Genomic DNA, 25774 nt, shown 5'->3' with positions numbered 1-25774 from the left:
AGAAGCACTAGTGCTAGAATCACATATTCATTCGCATTATTTGTCACATAGAGAATAAGAAAAAGGCAGATATAGGAGTGACAGAAGAATGATACAGAATATTACTTACCTGAAGTCTGCCATTACGCCCAAATTGATCAGTCCCTCAATATCTGTAAAAGAGCACGGTGACACTCTCTTTGCTGTTTCTATCACTTGCCTGTTTCAAACAGGGTATGGGAAGTTCTAGGAGGGGGGCATTGATAACAAACTGTCTGAAGAAAGTCCTGTTCAGCACCACTGGACTCTTACCGACATCTGGGGTATTGTTGGGTCAGAGGAATGCCAGAACCTTAGCTAAGTAATATTCACTATTACTATTTAACATCTTCTCATTATTATTTAACTGTATTAATAGAACTCCATCTCAGTTTTGAGAGCCATTATCCTTTAAGGCATGATTGTCATTTGTTACTTTTATACTTACATAGTCATTTTATTGTTTGCATATGAAATAAAGAAGGCAGGAATCTTAGATGGCATTCTAGTTGTTTGTTAGTTAAAACTTTTCTGATACTTGAAAGACATAAATGGCACTTGCGGCAGTGTTAGTGTATACAGTAGTTGTGGACCAAAAGTATTAAAACAAAATACAGTTTTCCCTTTTTTTTTCATTAGCAAAAAAATGTAATCTGTTATCTCACAATGGCATGAAATGGCAACTTCCAAAATCAGGTTTTATTAGAAATTAGCGTTTGGTTTTCATAAATGACTAATTTTGCTGATAAATAATAATGTCCTGACCTCTTAAAAGGAAAACATAAGTTTGCAAGAGGGAGTAGAATTATACATGAAAATGATTCATTTATAAGCTGCTAACATGTCAGTGTTATGAAACTGTCTTTTCATCAAAACAAGCAGGTTGTGTAGATTATTTACATGAACTACACCATCTGTCTTAGATGGCCACCGACACAGCTCAAATGTCACCATTACAGTGATGTGTCAGAACTGTAATGAATATATTATAAACATAGATATTTTATCATCACTAGACATTATTTGCAATTATTCAGAACTATTTACACATTCATTTATTATAGCAGTACCTGTAAGTAATGACAATGGGGCCAATGCAATGAATTGATTGCAATTACACCCACAATGCTTGCAGAGATCTAAATGCACATATTCATCTATATGCACATGTATAGTATGTAGCCGGACCTCCACTATTGGTATGTTTGGTTTCATAGTTATTATCAGTGCATACATTGCACCACCCCTATCCTTGGTGCAGAAGATGCATCTGAGAACAGGCACATGTAAGCATACACGCATCTCTGTACAGCCCGCATTCTGCTCACACGCCATCATTGAACTTTACCTACGTGAGAACACCCGATAAGCAAAGTTCTGACTACTCAGTAAGAAGTGGAGATGAGAATGAAATACGTACGACTCTGCAGCCCTTGCACTTGCATACACTGGGCCCATCAGCCAATCACAAGAGCATGAGTGGGCGTCTTTCTGCTACAGACACCTACTGCCGCTTTTGCATATTTTAGCACAGCCGCCCATCTCTGAATCAGGCCCAGTATGCTCAGCTTTGGAGCATGCATTGCCAAAAGAGGCAAGATACCCTCTGCAAACGGACTTGTGTTTAATCTGCGCAGCCCCTTATCTGGGAAAAGCATTGTGGTGCCATTTTTAAGGAGATATTGAGGCTGATTCGGAGGTGGATGCAGAAGCGTCTGCAGCTGTGTCTATTGGCGGTCGCCCCCATCTGCGACTTTATGCAAATGCCGCTGCAAAGACCTTCACTTGTGTACATCCATGCGTCGGAGTGTGCAAGGACTGAGACGCCCACTACACTCCCACACAATGCCCATAAGATGGATCATCTCCATGTGTGTGCGCTAAGACAGCTGTCACCGCCCAGGAATGCTCACTACATTTTATATACACTTGTCTGAAAGTACAACATTGTGTATTTCACACATTCCCAATGCTTTACACTGCATTTCTGAAAGGGAACATGTCCTATAAGCTGCTTCCATGTGCGTTTATGCTATTACTAAGTCACTGAAACACACAAGAACTGGACAACACATGGTATATGTTTAACATCAGACATTCGCAGTGTGAGCAAATAAATAAAAGCATACCAAAAGTTTGAAACACATTTCATGCCAAGATCAATAAGTACATAGAGAAACTGCCTAAGCGCCTGATTCAGAGTTGTACGTTATTCCGGTGTTTATCAGAAAACCACGCATACATCAAGGTACTGTACATTACTCGCAGCTACTTTTTACTCGCAGTGTGATTTACAGTCTGGGAGCGTTCAGAGGAGGTAATGGGGAGTGGCAGCAAAAAACGCAGGTGTGCAGGAACCGTTCGGCGGGTGTCAGAAGAAATATGGATCCAGCATCTCAATTCCTACAACCATTCCATAGACCCACTGAGGACTGCAGTACTCAACTGATCTGCAACCGGTGCTGCGACATATTACTCAAATGCTGCAATATTTAACGCAGATGCTTGGATTCGCAAAGCCGCAGATGGGCCTCTTAATACATCTCCTGACGGCTGCGACATTCACGTATTTTTGTATCGCAGCTGCATACAAAGATGCAGCAACATTAGCATACAACTCTAAATCAGGCCCTAAATGCATTGGAAATGCATACTAAAGGTGTCATAAACACAGTCATTTAGATGTGTCTCAGTGCATTCATTCCAATGTACTTCATTTAGACACATTGGGGACTGATGCAGAGGTGAATGTACACCTGTCTGCTTATCATGTGTGAATTTGCCCTGGACATGCTCAGAAATGTGTGCATGTATCTATGGGCCATGCAGCACTGTATGCATTATGGGCCTGATACTGAGATTTACGCTAATGCAGTTGCAGCTGCAATCTCTTATGGATTTCAGTTGCTAAAATATGCTAATGCCTTCCAAAGCTTAGCCAAGCATAGGGACGCCCACTGCTGCCTTCCCATAACTGTCCGACGTAAACATTGGTAACATTGGCGCAGATCGGGCAGCCATGCAGCAAATGCGGCAAGCCTGACCAGCCGCAAACACTTCAGCACTCCTGACATATAGAGAGCTCTCATGCTGTGAAGGTGATAGCAATGGCTTATTTATACACACCCAAGAAACAGAGTTTAAATGGTCCCGACACGCCTGCGTTTGCCTAGCCACCCCCCCGGTACCTCCCCCAAACGCTGACTGCCTGTCACTCACTTTTGTGAGTGAATCCTCTGTGATCACAGTACAATTGCTGTGCATGCGCGTTGCGGCTTACATGCATGCGCAATAGCAAACAATCGCTGGATCTGCGTAAATCTTGGAATCAGGCCCAATGATCACTTATGACTGATCGTCATTACTGGGCTGTAATGGGGTGTTCCCATGTAGGAAATGTTCAATGAGAACATGTTCACACAAATGCACAGCTAGATCTAAGCGAAACAATACCTATATCTTTTGAACCCTGATAATGATGATGATAATGACTATTAGTAAGCCAGGCGTGCATGTAGATGTATACTCTGCATATATTGGAGTCTTTACACATTTGTTTCATGCATATGTCTTTTTGGCAATATTTGCCTGATTTGTTCCAGCTCTGCATTATGCTCATTGGTGTATCTATAATGAGTGCAGGGTGCCAGAGTCTACTGCTCTAGAGAAAGGATGGGCCCACATGAAGTCTACACACAGGCCCCCTCCTCTCTTAAACCGCCCCTGATCATTCTAATTGACATCAGTGTACACAGTCATTTAGAAGGCCAGGTGTCATTTTATTAAAGGGTTTACACTTTACAGTGGCATTGATACTATTTTGCACTGTTAAGCTCCCCTGGTCCTCACAGAAAAACTGTCTGGATTCTGTCTGTGTTTTTGTGGGGTGGGGACAAGGGGAGACAGACACACATGCAATATATACACTGATTTCCAATTAGTAACACACATGTAATAGACCACTTACAGTATTTCACCAATATTTTTAAAATGAACAAAAATAACCTGACTCCATTCTTACCCCCTTTCCCTGAATTGCAGTGGTTTATTCCTTTGAATCACCTTCCTCTGCACTGTTGGGGTACCAGGGGCATTCAGACATAGGAGCTAGTTTGTGAGTGGGTATCAGCACAGTGATCCGTTAATCTAACCATTCTCAGACAACCCATAATTCAGGTCTTTCCCCTTATTTCAGAGGTCACCCAACAGAATAAAGGATGGGACTCTAACATTTAAGTATGAAGGTAGGGGTGAGAGATAATAAAACATGGAACTAACCTTTGAAGCTACATTACCACATATCCCAAATATGTTTTTTCTCCTTCTTGTGTTTTCATCTGGGGCTCCATAGTTCGTCTCACAATCTCAGTCGATAACAATGCTGTACAGCATGTATTGTGGAGGGAGCAGAGGAAGTGGGGTAGGGAAGTGATTTAAGTTACAATTAAGTAGTCTTGAGGCTTCAGTGGGTCCTTCCCTTCCCACCACTTCCACAAACATTTTGAAGTGGCAAACCTAAATATTCTGCTACAGGAGGCACCTAAATATTCTGCTACAGGGGGCACCTAAATATTCTGCTACAGGGGGCACCTATATATTCTGCTACTTATGTGGTAATGTAGCTTTAATCTCTGATCGCAGATAAGAACCATGGCAATAAACTCACATTTTTTAGATGGTAAATGTGATCAGAGTCGAACTGGCCCACAGGAGTACAGGGGAAATCCCCGGTGGGCCCCACTGCCTGAGGGCCCCACCCCTCCTCTAGGGATTATGTTCCAGACTGTCCACTGAATTGTACATTGTTACTCGGTGGGCAGCACAGACGGTGTAATGGTTAGCATTTCTGCCTCACAGCAGTGAGGTTGTGGGTTTGATTCCCACCACAGCCCTAACTGTGTGGAGTTTGTATATTCTTCCTGTGCTTGCGTGGGTTTCCTCCGGGTACTCCGGTTTCCTCCCACACTCCAAAAATATACTGGTAGGTTAATTGGTACCCAACAAATATTAACCCTAGTGTGTATGTGTGTGCGTGTACATGTGGTAGGGAATATAGATTGTAAGCTCCACTGGGGCAGGGACTGATGTGAATGGCCAAATATTCCAGGTAAAGCGCTGCGGAATATGTGTGCGCTATATAAATAACTGGTAATAAATAATAAATAAATAAATACTCTGTTAGAGGGTCAGTTACCTTGTGGAGCGGGACCACTGATAAACATAGGTTCTTGGTTTTCTTCTATAGAAACTACACCAATATTTGCCTAATGGTTAGCCAAACAACTGTGGTGCCACACCCCCTCTGGTGGATGTCCACCCTCAAGCATGGGCACCTGCTACTGCATTACCCCGGTGGGCCCTTTATGCCGTGAGGACCTAAGCGTCCCCACCCAAAAAATAATAAAGGCCTCAACTTTGTCCAAATTCTGATTCAGCTGAAAAGCATATTACATAGTACCCAAGAAAAGTTCTTGTAATTATAAAATAACAGGCTCCTAGAGCTGATTATTTAGTGTTGTGTAATTGTATATCTGGTGTCACTATCTGTGTCTTTTTTTACTATGCATTGTTCTTTATCAAAATACACGTTATTTACAAATATATATATCGTATAATGCATAAATGACTTACAAACACATACATAATGTATAATAAAGGTGTTTCTCTATTGAATCCTATGCAGACAACAGATTTGGCAGAAGTACCTGAAGAAGGTGATGCTTCATATTTATTGGATATAAACAGACTTCGCAGTGACAGTGGTAAGTGTTTTGCTATTCTGAGAATGGATGTTTTTCTTGTACAGTGAAATACAAACAGAGGAAACGCTCCTCCAAACGGTGCCCAGAAATAATCATATATGGGCTGCTGCAGTATGATTGGACTCTGGTGTGTGCAGTGTATTTTGCGTGGTTTCTCATGGCGCATGCTCAGAGAGTAATATGCATGAAAATGTGCCTACACAAGCCTGCGCATATTTTGTATGTATCAAACCTTTCGAATGGTAAGGAGGAACAGGAGAGATAATGGGGCTGATTCAGAGGTTAACGGAGATGCGGCCGTGGCTACTGTGCATCTTCTGGTGGTCGCCTGTCTACGACTTTATGCAAATACTGCTATTTAGTTCTGCCCTGGTGTACATCTGTGTGTCCGAATGTGCAAGAACTGAGACACCCACTTTCAGCATCTTTAGGAACTGATATATCGATTGCTTCTATCAAAACACTATCAAAACTTGCACCAGTCCCATGGCAGGTACAGTTTCTCCGACCGTGTATGGTCTATTATGTGAGCGGTTGAGCAACTGTGTATGCAATAACTTTCACCGACATGGCTACAACACTCCCATAACGGAATCGGTATGAAATACCGCCGGCCGCATGCTGTTCGATTCCCGGCAGCGGCAGCCCGACAGATGAAGAGATCCCGGCAACAGCAGGCAGACAGCGCTGGAAATCCCGATCGTCCTCATGTAAGTAATAGCTAACCTAACCCTCCTTATGGGTGCCTAACCCTAACCTCTCCCCCAAGTGCCTAACCCTAATCCCCCCTGTAAGTGCCTAACCCTAACCCCCCCTTCCACGCTGCTTAAACCTAAGTCCTCCCTGGGGGTGCCTAACCCTAACCCTCCCTCTCCCTAGCCTAACCCTAACCCTCCCGTGGGGGGGCCTAACTCTAAGTCACCCCCGGGTGCGTTAAACCTAACTCTCCCCCCAGGCAGCTGTCCACTTGCGGCGCCCGGAATCCCTTCGATCGGGATGCCGGGCACCTGCCTCCCGGCATCGGGAAAATGACAAGCGTCTAGATATAGATGCCTGTCATTTAAACCACGCCAGGATAAAGCAGTCAGGAAGCCGGCTGTCAGGGTCACGTCAGCCGGTTTTCGCGATTGTATCCCCCCATACACGTCCATAACATTCCCATAAGACAGACCATCTCCATGCGTGGGCTAAGCCACCTCCTAGTCACCACCCGGGAACGTCCATCACTTCTTCAAGGCATTTCTGATACAGTCCGTCTGTATTGTAACAGAGCCTTTGTGGGCACGCTCTGTGTAACACATGCACTGTAGGGATTTTTAGGGATTTTTGCACATGCTCAGTAGCAAATAATCGATCAACTGTGTGAACATCGGCATTGTGTGCGGCTCTGAATCAGGTCCTATGGGTGTACTCCTGTAGCTAATATTCAGTAAGTCCATGCTCATGTAAATGCAGCTCATATAGGCCAGCAAATAAGCAAATATATATGCTTGTAGAGAGGTGGGTCTTTTACACTTGAAGATGATAGAGGACTGATGCAAATACGATGATGATGATGACAACGACGACGACTTGTAGTAAACCAGAGATCTTCAGATGTATACATATGGGAATATACATACGTGCACTTTTCTATTCAGTAATTTACGCTCACTTTGCTATACACTTCAGCCCCATTAAATCAAATATGGTTACATTATATCAAATAAGGTTAATTATGAGATTGTTAGGTTATGAAAGGGATATAGAGAAACCAAATAAGTGAAACCTGCACTTTATCAAATAACTGAAATAAAAATAGCACGACAGGAAGAAAAAAATATCTAAAAATAATATTTTTTTGTGAATTCGAAGTTTATATAATCAATCTATAAACAATAAATAATTCATGTAGAGTTACATGATATGGCTGTTGATCATATGAAACAATGCTCCTAATATAATCATAATCATGACTTTATGGTGGTCACTGGTCAGTACAGGGAGTACAAGAATCTACAATAAATGAGTGTGACAATACAAATAATGGCATCAATGCAGTAGACCTCTTATATCAGGCATTCCAAAGTCTCAGTCTGGAACCTAATCTAATCACTGTTAGCTTTGCACTCTTCATTGCTAATTATATAATTATATTAATGAGATGATACAAAGGAATGAATGATTAGATACTTATGTACCAGCTCCAGATCACAAATCAGTCTCTCTCTGCTGGGAGGATAAAATTACACTGAATAAGATATGCAAGTGAATAATAAGATTTATACATCCTCCAGAGACAAGGGACATGATGCTCAGGTGTAGATGCTCCCATATTGTGTGCATAAAAAAGTGTACTGTATATTTGCCAGTATGCAGAGCTGACTGCATCTCTGTAGTGCACCGTCCATTTCCATTAAGATTGGTTTGATGTATATGATGTTTCAAACCCCCCCAGCAAAACCAATGTTTAGTAAATGTACCCCATATTCTTAAGTAATTAGATAGCAATTACAGAAAGTATTGAGTTTAAGTACTTCAAATAATTAAGATATATGCTTTTTAAGTTGGGCAGCACAGATGGTGTAATGGTTAACATTACTGCTTCTCAGCACTGAGGTCGTGGGTTAAATTCCTACCATGGCCCTAACTTGAGTTTGTATATTCTCCCTGCGCTAATGTGGGTTTCCTCCAGGTACTCCGGTTTCCTCCCACACTCCAAAAATATACTGATAGGTTAATTGGCTCCTAACAAAAATTAACCCTAGTGTGTATGTGTGTGAGCATGTGGTAGGGAATATAGATTGTAAGCTCCGCTGGGGCCAGGGACTGATGTGAGTGGCCAAATATTCTCTGTAAATAATAAGTAAATAATACACAGCAGGGTCTAATAGAGAGTTGTAAAAAAATTGTCTGAATATGCTCATGCATAGTGATTGTTACAGCGCTGCCGAATCCAGGTCCCTCTTACCTGGTTCGGCGGCGCTGGGGTCCAGACTGGCGTGGGACAGCGGGCGGGAGATCCCCAGCGCTCGTTGTCAGGCGCCTGCTGTCAGCTGTGTTCCTCCTTCCCCGGCTGCTGTGTGCAGGCGGCCGCGCCTTCCTTAGGAGTGCGCGCGCCGCTCTGCTAGTGATTTAAAGAGACAGGCACTTAGTTAGAGACCGACTGATTGGAGACTGTGTGAACTCTGACCTATATAAGGAAGTTCCTGGGAGCACTCCAGTGCCAGAGTATAGGCTCCATTACCATACTCCAGCGTTCCTGTGCATATCCTGACTAAATTTCGCCATGTGTGTAGGCACCATGTGTCTCATATGCACTAAAAACCTCTCTGTTGGCACACATGGCATATCTACTCTGCTGGGTTGCAGAATTGCACCCTATGTAAGATTGATCCTGAGCTTTCACAAGAGCATAAGGGAGATTTATCAAATTTTGGAGAGAGATAAAGTGGAGAGAGTTAAAGTACTACTAACTTTTGTACTACTAACCAATCAGCTTCCAAGTGAACAAAATATGTGGTCGACAGACCTTGTTTTCTTACACTCCCTGCCTGCAGGATAATAAAGAGATACTTGGATGTGCTTTACTCTACATATCATTTCAACAAGATTAATAAATCTCAATACTTTGATAGTTGCTTTATATAAATTAGGGAGAGAGGATGAGGGCATTTAGAAAGTCATTTTTATTGAGGATGAAGCTAGTTTGTAGAGACTACAATTTAATTTTATGCTATTGTATGGCATTTTTGTTTTTTTGTTGGGTTTATTTTGGGAGGGGGGCAGATGGAGAGATCAAAATTAAATTCCTGAAGGACCAATACTATATTAGTAGAAATATGGGACCTTTTGCTATGGGAGTTTGTTAGTGTACATCATGGAGGGCCACAGTTTCTATGAATAGAGACATTGATCAAGACATTCAGTGCCTGATGTAGTTGAGGAGGAATGTCATCTGCAATTATTAAGACTTAACGTAGAGTTTATAACTTGGTAACTTTTAACTTGTGTTTTACTAAAAGAGCTCTTACATACAGATACAGATGTGGCCTCATACACTGTGCCTCTTATTCACATTAAAAACAAAAACAACTGGGAGCGACAATGGCAACAATAGCTACTTTGCTAGATTGCACTGATCAATTTGATGAGCGATATAAGTATAAATGACTGTGTGCGATTGAGTCTGAATCTGTGTACGAAGTGCTGCGAATGTGATTTTTTTTCTGATACCAAGTTGCATTGTGCTTCATCTGTGACATTTGTATGTGTTTAAAACTAATTCAGGCGCATTTAAAGTCACAGCACAGTGCACCTTGAGTGTTGTTTCGCTGTGTCTGCAATGTGAATTAGACACAAAATTTAAAGGAAATTTACAGATGTTCCTCTCTGAACTTCTCAGTCGAACCAGGCGTCTCGCACCGATATGGTGTATAGACACTAGGATGTAAATTTACTAAGATTCGAGTTTGGTCGAGATTGCAATCTCGGGTGAGTTTAGGCATATTTTTTCAACTCGCAAATTTACTAAAGATAAACTCGGGGGAGTTTTGGAAAGATTTCTCTATTTTCTCTTTTCACTGGTAAAACTCGGGTGAGATCGCAAACTCGAATCAACCCACCATAGGCCAAACTTTAGTACTTTTCATGAAAAAGATGCAACTCAGAAATCTCCCGGGTGAGATTGTAGCAAACTCACAGTGTGATTTGTGTATGTGTCTGCTTGTATACCTAATCTAAAGTATTTATTTAAAAAATAAATTACATAGGGTCCGCCCACATGGGCATAACCAGCCCCAGACTGCTCAGCCATTCCTGGTTTCTAAAATTAAGGGGAAAAAAACCTGTAGGTTCCCCCATAACTGAGGAACAAGCACCTGGCTGCAGGGCCAGTCCTGGTTTTAAATATTGGGGGACCTCTCCGCATTTTTTTCCCCCTATATTTAAAACCAGGACTGGCAGCCATTTGCTGGTTCCTAAATTACGGGGGAAGCCTACACGTTTTTATCCCCATAATTTTAGGAACCAGGACTGGCTGAGCAGCCCGGGGCTGGTTATGCTTTTGGGGGGGGGCTCTACATCATTTTTTTTAAACATTTAACCCTTGGTTTACAGCAGGGTTGGGGAACCTCAGGACCGGGGGCCGTATAAGGCCTGGCCCTCAGAGCTTTTTTCTGCTAACCTCATCTGGCTAGCAGGGTGCTTATAATGGCACTCTGTAGCCAGAATCTATGCAGCAGTGCCCCCTGGAGTAAACTTAGGACACTTCAGACGGTCACACCGCTGCCCTTACATTGCTGTAATCACCGGTGATTGTGGCCCCGCCCATGTGTGACATCACACGGAGGGGCGTTGTCTGCACTGGGCCCGGAAATAATATTATATATATCAAAATGGCCCTCGGCAGAAAAAAGGTTCCCCAGCCCTGGTTTACAGGTACAACACACAAGCAGCCTTCACATATCTCCAGGGCCAGTGCTACCACTAGGCAAGCTTAAGCAGCTACCTAGGGTGCCGGCCACTAGAGGGCGCTTCTGAGTCCGCCTAACTACGGAGGGTGCAGGGGGTGCGGTTGCTATGGGGTCCGGCAGCTTAAGGGGCCCGCCGGCCCAGCGATCGCACCTCCTGCACCCTCCATTTGCCGGGCGCCTGCTGAGATTGTGTTACAAGCGGGCGCCCGGCTTCTTCTCTCCCCCCCTCCTGAGCTCCAGCTTCCGGGTTCTACAGTGCACTATGGGAGTGACGTCATGACGTCACTCCCATAGTTCTGTGGAGCGGGCGCCAGGGACGGACGGCAGCAGGCACTGGAGCGGGGTTTAAGGTAAGTATTGTTTTTTTTTGTGTGTGTATGTGTGTGCGCGGGGGGGGGGCTTACTACAGGGGGCACTACAGGGGCATCATATGGGGGCACTATGGGGAGCACTACAACTGGGGGCACTACAGGGGCCCTTACTACTGGGGGCACTTCAATGGGCATTACTCCTGGGGCACTTCAGGGAGCATTACTATTGGGGGCACTACAAGGGCATTACTACTGGGGGCACTTCAGGGAGCATTACTCCTGGGGGCACTGCAGGGAGCATTACTACTGGGGGCACTACAAGGACATTACTACTGGGGGCACTTCAGGGAGCATTACTATTGGGGGCACTACGAGTGCATTACTACTGGGGCATTGCAGGGAGCATTACTACTGGGGGCACTACAAGGGCATTACTACTGGGGGCACTACAAGGGCATTACTACTGGGGGCACTGCAGGGAGCATTACTACTGGGGGCACTGCAGGGAGCATTACTATTGGGGGCACTACGAGGGCATTACTACTGGGGGCACTGCAGGGAGCATTACTACTGGGGGCACTGCAGGGAGCATTACTACTGGGGGCACTACAAGGGCATTACAACAGGGGGCACTACAGGGGCCCTTACTACCGGGGGCACTGCAGGGGGAATCACCCCTTTAATTTGGGTCATGTGAATATTATTAGGGCGCTGTGTATGTGTCTGTGAGCTGGGCGGAGGGTTTGGGGGACAACAGGGGCGGCATTGTGAACCTTTGCCTAGGGCGCCCTGAAACCTTGCACTGGCCCTGCATATCTCACTTGCAACTCGGGGGACAAATCTCGATCTGCTTCGAGTTTCGTCGATGCAAATCGAGTTTAAAAAAAAAAAAAACTCAACCAAACTCGAATCTTAGTAAATTTACCCCTAGGTGTATGAGGACATATCTCTAATGGTATTTAAAAGCAGCATCTGACTTACACTTTGAACACAAGTGCAACATTAGCTATTATACATCATACAGTGCAGCTGTATGAACACTGTTTGTTTCATTTCATTGCATTCAAAATATGTCACTACAGTTGAAAAAGTTAATTCATCTCTATGGGAATGCATTGTGTATGTAGTTGTACACGCTATGGGTTAAGTGGTTACACCAATGTTGTTCTGCTTTCTCCCATTCATTGTAATGACATATGCATTTTAATGGTGTTGTGCAGTAAATCTCGAAATCCCATTAAAGTGCTATGTCATTGAAAAAATGGACCAATGATAGAAAAACAACTCACTCAGCCTTTTTTATTTGTGTTTATCTACATTAATAGCCTCTATTGTTGTAGGGGGTCTCGGACCTTCTTTCACTGTCAATCATGCCGTGGCTAGTGTGGGCATCTCCTTGTAATATGCTGAGCTGCTAATGCAGTTGCACAGTGGTTATCAAAGTTACGTTACTGCCTCACAGTACTGGGATCATGGCTTTGATTCCAACCGGTGCCCTATCTGTGTTAAATTCATATGTTCTTGCACGTTTTCATGGGGCGTAAACGAGAAAATCAACTTAGTTTTACCAAACCATTCTGATCAGTTTCTTTGCAGCAGCAGCAAATTGTATTTTGGCAATATAATTGTTGTGCTTTATTTGGATTTTGTAAAAGCATTGGATACAGTTCCATATAGCAGATTGGTAACATCTGTCATGTGGGAAAATCTGTCATAGGATAAAAGTACATTGAAAAGGGGAAAAATGAACATAGGAAGATAACTGGCTGAGGCATGGAAAGCAGAAGGTTGTTATTAGGGGTGTGCACCGGCCACTTTTCGTGTTTTGTGTTTTGGTTTTGGATCTGGATCTTTCTTCGTGTTTTGGATCTGGATTGGTTTTGCCAAAACCACCCTTCCGTGTTTTGGGTTCTGGGTTTTGTGTTTTGGATCTGTATTTTTTTTTTAAAAAGCATAAAAACAGCTAAAATCACAGAATTTGTTGGTTTCTCTGCTCCTATGCTATTATTAACCTCAATAACCTTAATTTCCACTCATTTCCAGTCTATTCTGAACACCTCACACCTCACAATAGTGTTTTCATGTCCAAAAGGTTGCACCGAGGTAGCTGGATGACTATGCTAAGCGACACGAGTGGGCGGCACAAACACGTGACCCATCTAGGAGTGACACTGCAGTGGCAGACAGGATGGCAGTTAGAAAAACTAGGCCCCAAACTGTACATAATGCAAAGAAAAAAAAGAAGTGCAAGATGGAATTGTCCTTGGGCCCTCCCACCCACCCTTATGTTGTATAAACAGGACATGCACACTTTAACAAATCAATCATTTCAGCGCCAGGGTCTGCCACACAACTGTGGCTGAAATGATTGGTTCGTTTGGGCCCCCACAAAACAAGCTGGCAATTAATGTGTCCCTGCACAAACTGGCTCTACGGAGGCAAGATGTCATCCTCATCCTCCTCATCCACCGATTCCTCACCCTCTTCAGTGTGTACATCCTCATCCTCACAAAGTATTAACTCGTCCCCACTTGAATCCACCACCACAGGTCCCTCTGTACCTTCTGGAGGCTGGTCTGCCTGGAAGAGCTGATAATTCATTTTGATGAACATCATCTTCTCCACATTCTGTGGAAGCAACCTCCTACGCCTTTCGCTGACAAGGTTCCCGGCTGCACTAAACACTCTTTCGGAGTACACACTGGAGGGGGGGCAACTCAGGTAAAATAGAGCCAGCTTGTACAGGGGCCTCCAAATTGCCTCTTTTTCCTGCCAGTACAGGTATGGACTGTCTGACATGCCTACTTGGATGCTGTCACCGATGTAATCCTCCACCATTCTGTCAATGGTGACAGTATCATATGCAGTGACAGTAGACATGTCAGAAATTGTTGCCAGGTCCTTCAGTCCGGACCAGATGTCCAAACTTGGTCCTGCCTGCCCTGCATCACCGCCAGCGGGTTGCTTAGGATACCTAAGTTTTTTCCTGGCAGCCCCAGTTGCGGGAGAAAATGAAGAAGGAGCCGTTGACGTGTCACGTTCCGCTTCAGCTGACAGTATGTTCACCAGCAGGTCTTTGCACCTCTGCAGGCTTGTGTCGGCCGGAAAGAGAGACACCACATAGGCTTTAAACCTAGGATCAAGCACGGTGGCCAAAATGTAGTGGTCTGATTTCAACAGATTGACCACCCTGGAATCCTGGCAAAGCGAATGAAGGGCTTCATCCACAAGTCCCACATGCCGAGCGGAATCGCTCCGTCTTAGCTCCTCCTTCACTTTCTCCAGCTGCTTCTGCAAAAGCCTGATGAGGGGAATGACCTGACTCAAGCTGGCTGTGTCTGAACTGACTTCACGTGTGGCAAGTTCGAAGGGCTGGAGAACCTTGCACAACACGGAAATCATTCTCCACTGCGCTTGAGTCAGGTGCATACCCCCTCCTTTGCCTATGTCATAGGTGGATGTATAGGCTTGTATGGCCTTTTGCTGCTCCTCCATCCTCTGAAGCATATAGAGGGTTGAGTTCCACCGCATCACAACCTCTTGCTTCAGGTGATGGCGGGGCAGGTTCAAGAGTGTTTGCTGGCGCTCCAGTCTTCGGCACGCAGTCGCTGAATGGCGAAAGTGGCCAGAAATTTTTCGGGCCACCCAAAGCGTCTCCTGCACGCCCCTGTCGCTTTTCAGAAAATTCTGCACCACCAAGTTTATTGTGTGAGCAAAACATGGGACGTGCTGGAATTTGCCCAGATGTAATGCCCGCACAATATTGGTGGCGTTGTCAGATATCACAAATCCCCAGGAGAGTCTAAGTGGGGTAAGCCACTGGGCGATGATTTCCCTCAGTTTCTCTAAGAGGTTGTCGGCGGTGTGCCTCTTACTGAAACCGGTGATACACAGCGTAGCCTGCCTTGTAACGAGCTGGCGTTTCTGAGATGCTGCTACTGGTGACGCTGCTGCTGTTGCTGCGTAAGGTGATACATCTACCCAGTGGGCTGTCACAGTCATATAGTCCTTAGTCTGCCCTGTTCCACTTGTCCACATGTCCGTGGTTAAGTGGACATTGTGTACAACGGCATTTTTCAGGACACTGAGGACACTTTTTCTGACGTTTCTGTACAGTCTCGGTATCGCCTGCCTAGTGAAGTGGAATCTAGACGGGATTTGGAACCGGGGACACACTACCTCCATCAATTGTCTAAATCCCACTGCACTAATGGCGGATACCGGACGCACGTCTAACACCAACATAGCAGTCAAGGCCTCAGTTATACGTTTTGCTTCAGGATGACTGCTGTCGTACTTCATCCTCCTCGCTAAGGACTGTTGGAGGGTCAATTGTTTAGTAAAAGTAGTGGTGTTCCTACTTCCTCTCTGGGATGATGAACGACTCCCAGCAGCAGCAACAGCAGCAGCGGCAGCAGTAGGCGTAGCAATGCAGGATCCTCCAGAGGAATCCCGGATAGGAGAGTCAGTCATGCCAGTGACATGGCCTGCAGGACTACTTCCGATCCTGACTAAGGAGGAAATTGACGAGGAGGGAGTTGACGGTGTGGTTTGCAGGCGCTTGGATACAACAGGACAACGGGATTTAGGTGTCCCTGGACTGCTTACGGTCTTAGCCAAAGTTTCTGAACTTGACAGTAACTTTTTATGAACGCGCTGCAGGTGCCGTATAAGGGAGGATGTTCCTAGGTGGTTGACGTCCCTACCCCTACTTATTTCACCTTTACATATGGTACATATGGCAAGACAGTTGTTGTCCGGATTTGGATAGAAATATTGCCAGACCAAAGAGGTGGAATGTTTGGTCTTCTGCCCAGGCATGACCGTGATGGGCTTTTTCATCCCACGGACAACAACTGTCTCCCCCGGAGCCTGATTTAAACAAACCACATCACCATCAGAATCCTCCTCGCCAACTTCCTCCTCAGCGCCAGCTACACCAGTATCCTCATCCTGTTGTACTTCAACAGTGACATCTTCAATTTGCATATCAGCAAGTGGACTGTGGGTGCTCCTTTCAGCACTTGCAGGGGGCGTGCAAATGGTGGAAAGAGCCACCTCTTCACGTCCAGTGCTGGGAAGGTCAGGCATCGCAACCACCACCACACTTGGACTCTCCTTGGGGATTTGTGATATCTTCTTAGAAAGCACAGTTCTTCGCTGTGCTTTTGCCAGCTTAACTCTTTTGATTTTTTTAGTGGGAGGAGGGCTTCCATCGTCATGTGAAGCTGAACCACTAGTCATGAACATACTAGGGATCGACCTTAGCCGTTCCTTGCCACTCCGTGTCGTAAATGGCATATTGGCAAGTTTACGTTTCTCTTCAGCTGATTTAAATGTCTTTTTCAAGGTCATTTTCCTGAACTTTGCCATTTGGGATTGTATGTGCCCTCTACTATGACATTGGGCATCGGCCTTGGCAGACGACGTTGATGGCATGTTATCGTCTATGTCATGACTAGTGGCAGCAGCTTCAGCACTAGGAGGAAGTGGTTCTTGATCTTTCTCTATTTTATTTTTATCGGAGAAAGTTTGGTCCTCCATTTATGTTATATCGATTTGATATATACGTGCGGCTAAACACAGAAAATAATTTTTTTTTTGGTTTGGACTGGAGTGTACTTTGTGGGTTACAGCACCCTTTAACGGTCAAGCCAGCCGGCCCTTTACTTATGACACAGGCGCACTCTTGGCACTACTTTGTTGATGCACGTGCGGCTACTGCGCACACAATTCACAAACACAGAAAATAATTTTTTTTTGGTTTGGACTGGAGTGTACTTTCGGGGGTTACAGCACCCTTAACGGTCAAGCCAGCCGGCCCTTTACTTATGACACAGGCGCACGCTTGGCACTACTTTGTTGATGCACGTGCGGCTACTGCGCACACAATTCACAAACACAGAAAATAATTTTTTTTTGGTTTGGACTGGAGTGTACTTTCGGGGGTTACAGCACCCTTTAACGGTCAAGCCATCCGGCCCTTTACTTATGACACAGGCGCACGCTTGGCACTACTTTGTTGATGCACGTGCGGCTACTGCGCACACAATTCACAAACACAGAAAATAATTTTTTTTTGGTTTGGACTGGAGTGTACTTTCGGGGGTTACAGCACCCTTTAATGGTCAAGCCAGCCGGCCCTTTACTTATGACACAGGCGCACGCTTGGCACTACTTTGTTGATGCACGTGCGGCTACTGCGCACACAATTCACAAACACAGAAAATAATATTTTTTTGGGTTTGGACTGGAGTGTACTTTGGGGGTTACAGCACCCTTTAACGGTCAAGCCAGCCGGCCCTTTACTTATGACACAGGCGCACGCTTGGCACTACTTTGTTGATGCACGTGCGGCTACTGCGCACACAATTCACAAACACAGAAAATAATATTTTTTTGGTTTGGACTGGAGTGTACTTTCGGGGGTTACAGCACCCTTTAACGGTCAAGCCAGCCGGCCCTTTACTTATGACACAGGCGCACGCTTGGCACTACTTTGTTGATGCACGTGCGGCTACTGCGCACACAATTCACAAACACAGAAAATAATTTTTTTTTTGGTTTGGACTGGAGTGTACTTTGGGGGTTACAGCACCCTTTAACGGTCAAGCCAGCCGGCCCTTTACTTATGACACAGGCGCACGCTTGGCACTACTTTGTTGATGCACGTGCGGCTACTGCGCACACAATTCACAAACACAGAAAATAATATTTTTTTTGGTTTGGACTGGAGTGTACTTTGGGGGTTACAGCACCCTTTAACGGTCAAGCCAGCCGGCCCTTTACTTATGACACTGGCGCACGCTTAGCACTACTTTGTTGATGCACGTGCGGCTACTGCGCACACAATTCACAAACACAGAAAATAATATTTTTTTTGGTTTGGACTGGAGTGTACTTTGGGGGTTACAGCACCCTTTAACGGTCAAGCCAGCCGGCCCTTTACTTATGACACAGGCGCACGCTTGGCACTACTTTGTTGATGCACGTGCGGCTACTGCGCACACAATTCACAAACACAGAAAATAATATTTTTTTTGGTTTGGACTGGAGTGTACTTTGGGGGTTACAGCACCCTTTAACGGTCAAGCCAGCCGGCCCTTTACTTATGACACAGGCGCACGCTTGGCACTACTTTGTTGATGCACGTGCGGCTACTGCGCACACAATTCACAAACACAAAAAATAATTTTTTTTTTGGTTTGGACTGGAGTGTACTTTCGGGGGTTACAGCACCCTTTAACGGTCAAGCCAGCCGGCCCTTTACTTATGACACCGGCGCACTCTTGGCACTACTTTGTTGATGCACGTGCGGCTACTGCGCACACAATTCACAAACACAGAAAATAATTTTTTTTTGGTTTGGACTGGAGTGTACTTTCGGGGGTTACAGCACCCTTAACGGTCAAGCCAGCCGGCCCTTTACTTATGACACAGGCGCACGCTTGGCACTACTTTGTTGATGCACGTGCGGCTACTGCGCACACAATTCACAAACACAGAAAATAATTTTTTTTTGGTTTGGACTGGAGTGTACTTTCGGGGGTTACAGCACCCTTTAACGGTCAAGCCATCCGGCCCTTTACTTATGACACAGGCGCATGCTTGGCTCTACTTTGTTGATGCACGTGCGGCTACTGCGCACACAATTCACAAACACAGAAAATAATTTTTTTTTTGGTTTGGACTGGAGTGTACTTTCGGGGGTTACAGCACCCTTAACGGTCAAGCCAGCCGGCCCTTTACTTATGACACAGGTGCACGCTTGGCACTACTTTGTTGATGCACGTGCGGCTACTGCGCACACAATTCACAAACACAGAAAATAATTTTTTTTTTGGTTTGGACTGGAGTGTACTTTCGGGGGTTACAGCACCCTTAACGGTCAAGCCAGCCGGCCCTTTACTTATGACACAGGCGCACGCTTGGCACTACTTTGTTGATGCACGTGCGGCTACTGCGCACACAATTCACAAACACAGAAAATAATTTTTTTTTTGGTTTGGACTGGAGTGTACTTTCGGGGGTTACAGCACCCTTAACGGTCAAGCCAGCCGGCCCTTTACTTATGACACAGGCGCACGCTTGGCACTACTTTGTTGATGCACGTGCGGCTACTGCGCACACAATTCACAAACACAGAAAATAATTTTTTTTTTGGTTTGGACTGGAGTGTACTTTCGGGGGTTACAGCACCCTTAACGGTCAAGCCAGCCGGCCCTTTACTTATGACACAGGCGCACGCTTGGCACTACTTTGTTGATGCACGTGCGGCTACTGCGCACACAATTCACAAACACAGAAAATAATTTTTTTTTGGTTTGGACTGGAGTGTACTTTCGGGGGTTACAGCACCCTTTAACGGTCAAGCCAGCCGGCCCTTTACTTATGACACAGGCGCACTCTTGGCACTACTTTGTTGATGCACGTGCGGCTACTGCGCACACAATTCACAAACACAGAAAATAATTTTTTTTTGGTTTGGACTGGAGTGTACTTTCGGGGGTTACAGCACCCTTAACGGTCAAGCCAGCCGGCCCTTTACTTATGACACAGGCGCACGCTTGGCACTACTTTGTTGATGCACGTGCGGCTACTGCGCACACAATTCACAAACACAGAAAATAATTTTTTTTTGGTTTGGACTGGAGTGTACTTTCGGGGGTTACAGCACCCTTTAACGGTCAAGCCATCCGGCCCTTTACTTATGACACAGGCGCACGCTTGGCTCTACTTTGTTGATGCACATGCGGCTACTGCGCACACAATTCACAAACACAGAAAATAATTTTTTTTTTGTTTTGGACTGGAGTGTACTTTCGGGGGTTACAGCACCCTTAACGGTCAAGCCAGCCGGCCCTTTACTTATGACACAGGTGCACGCTTGGCACTACTTTGTTGATGCACGTGCGGCTACTGCGCACACAATTCACAAACACAGAAAATAATTTTTTTTTTGGTTTGGACTGGAGTGTACTTTCGGGGGTTACAGCACCCTTAACGGTCAAGCCAGCCGGCCCTTTACTTATGACACAGGCGCACGCTTGGCACTACTTTGTTGATGCACGTGCGGCTACTGCGCACACAATTCACAAACACAGAAAATAATTTTTTTTTTGGTTTGGACTGGAGTGTACTTTCGGGGGTTACAGCACCCTTAACGGTCAAGCCAGCTGGCCCTTTACTTATGACACAGGCGCACAGTTGGCACTACTTTGTTGATGCACGTGCGGCTACTGCGCACACAATTCACAAACACAGAAAATTATTTTTTTTTTGGTTTGGACTGGAGTGTACTTTCGGGGGTTACAGCACCCTTAACGGTCAAGCCAGCCGGCCCTTTACTTATGACACAGGCGCACGCTTGGCACTACTTTGTTGATGCACGTGCGGCTACTGCGCACACAATTCACAAACACAGAAAATAATTTTTTTTTGGTTTGGACTGGAGTGTACTTTCGGGGGTTACAGCACCCTTTAACGGTCAAGCCAGCCGGCCCTTTACTTATGACACAGGCGCACGCTTGGCACTACTTTGTTGATGCACGTGCGGCTACTGCGCACACAATTCACAAACACAGAAAATATATTATTTTTTTAGCACTTGGGGGGAGCGCCCCTGATGGACAGAGCACCCCCTGGACAACACTACAGCTCTCCTTTAGGACTGGGACACTGCACAGGACTTTGGAGTGGACACAGCCCCTATGGAGAACTGACTGCACAACACAGTCCAGCCAGCCCCTATGGACTTTGAAGTAGTGGACACAGCCCCTATTAACAACAGCAGCACAGCACAACACAGCCAGCCCCTATGGACTTTGAAGTAGTGGACAACAGCAGCACTACACTACACTACACTACACAGCCCTAACTCCCACCCTCCCTCTTCACTGTCCACAGCCGAGTGAGAAAATGGCGCCGACGCGGGTACCTTATATAGGATCCAAAACCCGCGAGACTCGGAAGGCGGGATGATGACGTTTTGCCTCGATTTCAGATCCGAGTCAGGCGGGAAAAGTCGAGCCTGACTCGGATCGGACTCGGATCGGGGGGGCTCGGGGGGGTTCGGATTTCAGAAATCCGAACCCGCTCACCCCTAGTTGTTATCAATGGAACATATTCAGAAAGGTGACTCAGGGATCATTACCTGCCCTTTACATTGTTTTTATTAATGATATTTTAGAACTGGTCTATTACAGTAAGTAATGTTTTCATATTTGCAGATGACACTAAGGTTTAGGGATTTTTCACTATGGGATAGATAAACAGAAAGTTACTACTAGGGGAGGTTACTGCCACTGACAGAATCACTGGATGGATCTAAGCATACTGTATATTAGATTCTGCTACTGCCACTGACAGAATCACTGGATGGATCTAAGCATACTGTATATTAGATTATGCTACTGCCACTGACAGAATCACTGGATGGATCTAAGCATACTGTATATTAGATTATGCTACTGCCACTGACAGAATCACTGGATGGATCTAAGCATACTGTATATTAGATTATGTTACTGCCACTGACAGAATCACTGGATGGATCTAAGCATACTGTATATTAGATTATTTATGTTACTGCCACTGATAGACTCACTGGATGGATCTAAGCATACTGTATATTAGATTATGCTACTGCCATTGACAGAATCACTGGATGGATCTAAGCATACTGTACATTAGATTATTTATGTTACTGCCACTGATAGACTCACTGGATGGATCTAAGCATACTGTATATTAGATTATGCTACTGCCACTGACAGAATCACTGGATGGATCTAAGCATACTGTATATTAGATTATGCTACTGGCACTGACAGAATCACTGGTTGGATCTAAGCATACTGTATATTAGATTATGCTACTGCCACTGACAGAATCACTGGATGGATCTAAGCATACTGTATATTAGATTATTTATGTTACTGCCACTGACAGAATCACTGGATGGATCTAAGCATACTGTATATTAGATTATTTATGTTACTGCCACTGACAGAATCACTGGATGGATCTAAGCATACTGTACATTAGATTATTTATGTTACTGCCACTGACAGAATCACTGGATGGATCTAAGCATACTGTATATTAGATTATGCTACTGCCACTGACAGAATCACTGGATGGATCTAAGCATACTGTATATTAGATTATGCTACTGGCACTGACAGAATCACTGGTTGGATCTAAGCATACTGTATATTAGATTATGCTACTGCCACTGACAGAATCACTGGATGGATCTAAGCATACTGTATATTAGATTATGCTACTGCCACTGACAGAATCACTGGATGGATCTAAGCATACTGTATATTAGATTATGTTACTGCCACTGACAGAATCACTGGATGGATCTAAGCATACTGTATATTAGATTATGCTACTGCCACTGACAGAATCACTGGATGGATCTAAGCATACTGTATATTAGATTATGCTACTGCCACTGACAGAATCACTGGATGGATCTAAGCATACTGTATATTAGATTATGTTACTGCCACTGACAGAATCACTGGATGGATCTAAGCATACTGTATATTAGATTATGCTACTGCCACTGACAGAATCACTGGATGGATCTAAGCATACTGTATATTAGATTATGCTACTGCCATTGACAGAATCACTGGATGGATCTAAGCATAATGTACATTAGATTATTTATGTTACTGCCACTGATAGACTCACTGGATGGATCTAAGCATACTGTATATTAGATTATGCTACTGCCACTGACAGAATCACTGGATGGATCTAAGCATACTGTATATTAGATTATGCTACTGGCACTGACAGAATCACTGGTTGGATCTAAGCATACTGTATATTAGATTATGTTACTGCCACTGACAGAATCACTGGATGGATCTAAGCATACTGTATATTAGATTATGCTACTGCCACTGACAGAATCACTGGATGGATCTAAGCATACTGTATATTAGATTATGCTACTGCCATTGACAGAATCACTGGATGGATCTAAGCATACTGTACATTAGATTATTTATGTTACTGCCACTGATAGACTCACTGGATGGATCTAAGCATACTGTATATTAGATTATGCTACTGCCACTGACAGAATCACTGGATGGATCTAAGCATACTGTATATTAGATTATGCTACTGGCACTGACAGAATCACTGGTTGGATCTAAGCATACTGTATATTAGATTATGTTACTGCCACTGACAGAATCACTGGATGGATCTAAGCATACTGTATATTAGATTATGCAACTGCCACTGACAGAATCACTGGATGGATCTAAGCATACTGTATATTAGATTATGCTACTGCCACTGACAGAATCACTGGATGGATCTAAGCATACTGTATATTAGATTATGCTACTGCCATTGACAGAATCACTGGATGGATCTAAGCATACTGTACATTAGATTATTTATGTTACTGCCACTGATAGACTCACTGGATGGATCTAAGCATACTGTATATTAGATTATGTTACTGCCACTGACAGATTCACTGGATGGATCTAAGCATACTGTATATTAAATTATGCTACTGCCACTGACAGAATCACTGGATGGATCTAAGCATACTGTATATTAGATTATGCTACTGCCACTGACAGAATCACTGGATGGATCTAAGCATACTGTATATTAGATTATGCTACTGCCACTGACAGAATCACTGGATGGATCTAAGCATACTGTATATTAGATTATGCTACTGCCATTGACAGAATCACTGGATGGATCTAAGCATACTGTACATTAGATTATGTTACTGCCACTGACAGAATCACTGGATGGATCTAAGCACAGAGCCGTAACTAGACTTTTTGGTGCCATGTGCCAGAAAGCACATTGGCGCCCCCCTCATTTTTCAAAGGGACATAATGCACCCAAAAAGGGCCATGGCTTAATGGGGAAGGGCCAGGGAAGAGATAGGAGAGGCCAGGAGATGCCAGGGATGAAATAAGAGGAAGCTACAAGCAAGAATTATAATAAACAGAAATTTAACAGGCCCAAACAGCGCCCCCTGACCTGTGGTGCCCTGTGCGATGGCACCGGCCGCACTACCCTAGCTTCGGCCCTGTCTAAACATACTGTACTTTAGATTATGTTACTGCCACTGACAGAATCACTGGATGGATCTAAGCATACTGTACATTAGATTATGTTACTGCCACTGACAGAATCACTGGATGGATCTAAGCATACTGTATATTAGATTATGCTACTGCCACTGACAGAATCACTGAATGGATCTAAGCATACTGTACATTAGATTATGTTACTGCCACTGACAGAATCACTGGATGGATCTAAGCGGGAGGCAATCGGGAAGCCGACTGCCTAAATACCGGCAGCTGGCTTCCCGACTGTCTTATCCCAGCAAGGGTGAAATGCCGGGCGTCTAGATGTAAACGCCCGCATTTCCCCGACGCCGGGAGACCGGCGCCCGGCATCACGATCGTAATGATGCCGGGCGCCGCGAGCGGACAGCCGCGGAGGGGGAGGGTTAGGTTTAGGGCTCCCGGGGGGGGCTTAGGGTTAGGCACCCCCCCGGGAGGGTTAGGCTAGGGGGAGGGAGGGTTAGGGTTAGGCACCCCCGGTGGGGACTTAGGGTTAGGCACCCCCCCGGGGGACTTAGGTGTAGGCAGCGGGGAAGGGGGTGGTTAGGGTTAGGCACTTGGGGGGGAAGTTAGGGTTAGCACCCCTAAGGAGGGTTAGGGTTAGGGGGTTAGGTTAGTGGATACTTACCTTTCCACGATCGGGATTTCCAGCGCTGTCGGGCTTCCGCTGCGTCGCACTCTGCTCCTGTCGGGCTGCCGCTGACGGGAATTTCATACCAATTCCGATCTAAGCATACTGTATATTAGATTATGTTACTGCCACTGACAGAATCACTGGATGGATCTAAGCATACTGTATATTAGATTATGCTACTGCCACTGACAGAATCACTGGATGGACCTAAGCATACTGTACATTAGATTATGCTACTGCCAATTGTAGAGTCAGATTTGAATATGCCCCACAAATTGTATGGTGGATTCTCCTGGAGGGGTAATTTTTTTCTCCCTCTGAATCAACATATCTACTATTTATAAAAGTCTGAACTTGAACTTGTGTTATCTTTTTTCAACCTCCCTAAATACGTAAATATATAACCTCAAAAGAGGGTAGAAATGTTACTGCACAGATACGTGATGGACCATTGGCACTGATG

At 44.9% G+C, this 25774-nt stretch overlaps 1 protein-coding gene across 1 annotated transcript in view; it reads left to right on the top strand.

Annotated features, from left to right (window-relative positions):
• STAC (SH3 and cysteine rich domain) overlaps window positions 1-25774 on the top strand; it is a 325716-nt gene that overhangs the window by 229923 nt on the left and 70019 nt on the right. Inside the window, exon 6 of the mRNA XM_088464407.1 lies at window positions 5702-5780. Within this exon, the coding sequence (XP_088320533.1) occupies window positions 5702-5780 (79 nt within the window). The remainder of the gene's footprint in view (window positions 1-5701; window positions 5781-25774) is intronic.

The sequence above is a fragment of the Taudactylus pleione genome, unplaced genomic scaffold (genome assembly GCF_031769625.1).
Source record: "Taudactylus pleione unplaced genomic scaffold, aTauple2 ptg000054l, whole genome shotgun sequence".
Classification (NCBI taxonomy): Eukaryota; Metazoa; Chordata; class Amphibia; order Anura; family Myobatrachidae; genus Taudactylus; species Taudactylus pleione.
The sequence above is the reverse complement of the archived record's forward strand: the minus strand, read 5'-3'. Positions and strand labels throughout refer to the sequence as shown.